Source organism: Cibotium barometz, chromosome 1, assembly GCF_041138505.1.
Source record: "Cibotium barometz isolate CiBa-2024 chromosome 1, ASM4113850v1, whole genome shotgun sequence".
NCBI classification, from domain to species: domain Eukaryota; kingdom Viridiplantae; phylum Streptophyta; class Polypodiopsida; order Cyatheales; family Cibotiaceae; genus Cibotium; species Cibotium barometz.
This window is the reverse complement of record NC_141046.1, coordinates 822,208-826,979: the sequence shown is the minus strand read 5'-3', so window position 1 is coordinate 826,979 and position 4,772 is coordinate 822,208. Positions and strand designations below refer to the sequence as shown.

Sequence of the window (4,772 nt, the reverse complement as noted above, 5' to 3'; positions counted from 1 at the left end):
GGAAAAAGAAAATCTATCTCAAAAAAGAAAGAGCACTTTGTTGCTATCCAAATCGGTCTATGTATTTTTAGAAAATAGACCAAGAAGCCATTTGATACTCATAAATTTTCTTTATTTTATCAGCCAAGTTTTACTAGGCACAAAATGTGTCATGTTTTATACTCGTGAGTTTTTAAAAACTTATTCTAGTGTATATTTATATACCACAACCGTGAGAATATGGATTTTATTTATAGTACATGCTCTAGTCTTTCAAGAGTCTTGGCCCAATTTGACTAAATTTTCCTTTACAAAAGCTCAGACTATGAATATACGCTATATGTATGGGAGATCAAGTTGCAAACATTTATTCCACTCTTTGTTGGATAAGGTTTTTTCTCTTTTTATTCTATAGCGTAATTTATTCAGTGCATTTGATGCACTTAACTTGTGGGTATACCCTATCATGTAAAGGCAGTGCCATGGAGAACCACGGAGGTGCCCTCTTCGCATCTTGGGTCATCTAGTCCTAAATATAATATGGGTACTCTACCGTGAGAAGAGAAGGCCCATGGGTTCTTTTCTTTTCAGATGATGAGACACCTCTTTCAACAAAGGGATATTAATAATATATAATGTTATTTAAATGCAAGTTTATTTTGTTGCTTCACACACAATGTTGCTTACTCTGCTAAACAAAATATAATGCTAGAAAACAATGCAACTCAAACTTTAGCAACAATGTTGGCACACTTAAACAAAGTATCATGTTAGATAACACAACTACTTGACCTTCACGTATGCTGTAAAGTGATAACATAGCGCATAAGGTGAAGGAACATAGAACTACCTTACAAATTTATGTGCATGTGTATGATGATGGTAACTAATTAATGTTGAATTCTTCCATGGTGTCACCGTTAACTATGCAATTCTTGACTACTTAAACAAAATATCGTGCTAGAAAATAATGCAACTCTAGCTTTAATAGTAATGCTATCACACCTAAACAAAGTATCATGTAAGATAGCACACCAACTTGAACAAATGTATAAAATATACTAATTAAACAAAACGAACAGATTACAGTTCAGATTACAGTTTGAATAGTTAGTAACACGTGCTAGTTCATCGTCAATTACTTTTTAAAAAAGAAAACTATTACCAATACTTTTTTGAAAAGAAAACCATTACCAATACTCTTTAAAAAAAGGTAGCCCAATATTAAAAAGTAGCTTAATATAGAACTAAAATAACAAGTGGCAACTTCAAACATCATCACTTTTAAAATTGGAAAAACATTACTAATATCTTTTAAGCGTAGCGCCAAATAGAAAAGCAAGAGCTTTTTGCAAAAATAACATCATATCATGAAAAATCTTGGGCTTTTTAGGTTTACTAAAGCACCCACACGTTCACAAGGTTTGCTAATAGGTGGGGGGACCTTAATGTTCGAAGAAATGATAAAATTTAAATAAATACTTACATCCAACACGGCACCGGGGAAGCAGACGAACTGTCGCCCATTTTAGAGCTATCGTATTTAAGTCTCTCCAGTGTCGCAGGCGCAATGTTGGCGATAACCGAGTAATTATTTGTTAAGTTGGATCAGGAGAAGCAAGCGCCAAGCGACATTGTCAAAATTTGGGCGTGGCTTGGGAAGTAATTGGCGGCTTGCTGCAGTTGGAGAAGGAGGCCTGGGAGGGGCGGAGGTCGAGTGGAGGGGAGTGTAGGTAGATGAAGGTGAGGTTGGACATGGAAGGAAAGGCGTTTCCGCCCGACAGCAAGCTGCACTGGCCGTTTCCAAGGACCTTTAGCGTGGAAGGGTCCACGTAGGCTTGCAGCCAGCGGGCAGAAGTGCAGCTGAGGCGGACGTCGCGGGCGGCGCAGGACGGGCAGCGGAAGAAGACGGTAACGGCCGTGGCCGGGTGGTCGAAGTGTAGGTCCTGCTGCACGACCACGATGTCCCGCTGCGCAGTGCAACTAGCGCCGCCGCCGACGTTGCGGCGTAAGTGGGAGGCGGGCCTGGCAGAGGCAACGGCGGCCAAACTGCACACTGCAGCAGGAAGACAAAAATGAGTTCATTCGGGGGGATTGCAGTTGCAGGCGGATCAAAAGAAAACTGAGCATCAAGCATTCAAAACGAGGTCGTGAAAGCAATACTGTAGTAAGAGGAGCCATACCAGCTAGCAGCACTAGTGCAATCGTGATCAGCTGGGGGGAGGGCATGGTCGTCGGCGGCAGCTGGCGGTCAGCCATAGCTAGTATTTTATCAAAGTTAAGCGCCGACAGAGCTGACTAGGGAGATCGAGCGGAGCGACTAGAAGCTGCCCGCGAGGCGTTGATTTATAACTACCAGCGGCGGCGGATTAATGGGACGAAGGCCCCGGCTTAGCATAGGCGGCTGGCTGGAATTTTGAATCCATGGGCGACGACACTTCGTGGAGTCCGGTCAATCCCCCCTTTCCCCGAACCTTCCTCACTACAACTACTACTACTAATATTCACACCTTCTACTTTCAGAACAGAAGAAGATGCCGTACTTGCGAAAAGAACACTTTGGGTTGTAACTCGTTCACCTTAAAAATACAAAATAAAAAACTTTGGAGTGTCACTTGCTCACTTTAAATCATGTCACTTGTCTAGTGCCGAGGCATGTACATGGTTGCCCTAAAGAATCACAAGCCTTTCCTCAAGGTGTTCATTTTCTCTTTTTGGCCTACCATGCTAAGGTTTTAATCCAACTCGCTTTACGAGAAGTTGCAAAGGAAAAAAAAAACTGTAGTTTCATCAACAACAACATGTGTCATTCTTTTCATTCTGAAACGAGTGGATCACTTGATTTTGTTCTAAAAAACTTCTCTTTAGAGTTAAAAGTAAGATTCAATCTCTCTCTCTCTCTCTCTCTCTCTCTCTCTCAATATTTCAAAAAAACAAGAAGATGGGATTCTCGAATTTCACTTGCAACCAACATTCACTCAATATTATGGCATACTTGGATATATAAAGTAGACTACCAAAGTAGCATCTCATTATGATGCTTTTGCAAGGGCAAAACCTATCTTCTCAAACGTTGTACTAACACCATTTATATTACCTTAATTGCATTCTTGGAAGTATTTGTTATGCAATGTATGTCTTTTTAGGCATCCCCTTTACTTTTCCTACTATGAGATTATTTTCATGCACCATGCTCGGTTTATTTGGTTGTCCTACGTAATATTTAACTAAAGCCTTTTGACATAGTCCTCTATACTTTGAGTTTCTTCAAACAATACCATTGACAAAATGTTCACTTTTAGAAAGACTAGAAGTAACAACAAAACAATTGTACTTTATATGATTCCATTAATATTTAACATAAAACTATGTGGTCTACACACTTTTTGCCTCAACCTTCCTTCTTTTATAATGTGTTTTGCCTCAACCTTCCTTCGTTTATAATGTGTTTTGCCCCAACCTTCCTTCTTTTATAATGCTTTTTATAAGATCACATGTCAATATTTGCTATATATAGGTTGTCAACATTCAAGAGTTCATAAACATTGTGATTGTTATTAAAACTCTTCTTAAAAAATTTAAATAATAGATGATACGAAGGCGTAATAGCTAAGTCCTTATTATGTTCCATTGAAAGATGTATGAGCGATAATTCTTATTTTTGAAATACATAAAATATTATTTTAAAGATTATAATAAGATTAAGGTAAAATCCACATAATCATGCAGGCTCATGATAATTAATCAAGTAAAAATTATTAAATCATTTTAGTAATATAAAAAAATACAACTATAGTTTGTGATTTAAAAAAAATATAACATGATTTTAAGTCTAGCTTTTATGTTAACACTTGAAATTGAGTAGCTTATGAGTTGCTCTCTCTCTCTCTCTCTTATACACATGCACGCATGTACGCATGCACACATGTGCATACACACACACACACACACACACACACACACACACACACACATATGTGCGCGCATGTACACATATAGTAGATTTTGGAAGGGAGAATTACCTTGGATCCAAAGATACCACATGCATATAAATAAAGCTTTTAAAATTTTTAACCTCTTGTTTATACAATATATAATCATATAAAGTTTGTGCCTCCTTAAACTTGGCTTATTGCTAGCATAGGTCAAAACTTGGGGGCTCACTCCTTACACCCACAAAAAGGTGTTCTTTCCAGTTACTAATAAGGATGGCAACAACTAGTGCCCATATAAAAGGAAAAGCTCTATTTTCAAAGGAGGACGATCATGGGAGGATGGTCATGGGATCAGGCAAAAGAAATTAGAGTCCATGCACGGCCTGAGGTAAAATGGAATCAAGCACCCTTAAGAGGACTAGAAACTCCTCCTCTAGTTATTTAACCACCTCTAACCATGTAGGAGATGAGGCCTACAACACATTAGGGCTGGCACTCTTACACGTGCATTGGGAATGCATTCTCTACACAAATCTGAACTTTTGATAACAAGAGGGTCTTACTGTCCCACATTTTCATGAGGGAATTTTGTTGTGCATAAAGGATGCCTGATCAAGTTACTCCATCACTATTTGAGGGGACAATAGACCAATCTAGCTAGAAATGCAACCTCAGGGCTATCATAATATTTATAATAAAAATGGCAAGAACTTCTTTGTTAATTTTACCAATATAATGAACAAGCCCAAATTCCTTGCCAATTCTTACTCCTCAGTTTACACTGCCCATCCAAGAAACCCATCGGCATCTTCAATCTCAAGTTGATAAAAAATAATAATTCATTAGATCAAAATTAAT

The 4,772-nt window shown here is 38.3% G+C and overlaps 1 protein-coding gene across 1 annotated transcript; it reads right to left on the bottom strand.

Moving 5' to 3' along the window:
* Positions 1 to 1,428: 1,428 nt before the first annotated feature.
* LOC147641496 (uncharacterized) lies at positions 1,429 to 2,298 on the bottom strand. Its single transcript, XM_086812287.1, has 2 exons — positions 2,163 to 2,298; positions 1,429 to 2,035 (listed from the first exon to the last, which is right to left on the bottom strand). The coding sequence occupies exons 1-2, from the start codon at positions 2,236 to 2,238 to the stop codon at positions 1,617 to 1,619; spliced, it is 495 nt and encodes a 164-aa protein (XP_086668413.1). The 5' UTR covers positions 2,239 to 2,298; the 3' UTR covers positions 1,429 to 1,616.
* Positions 2,299 to 4,772: the final 2,474 nt, after the last annotated feature.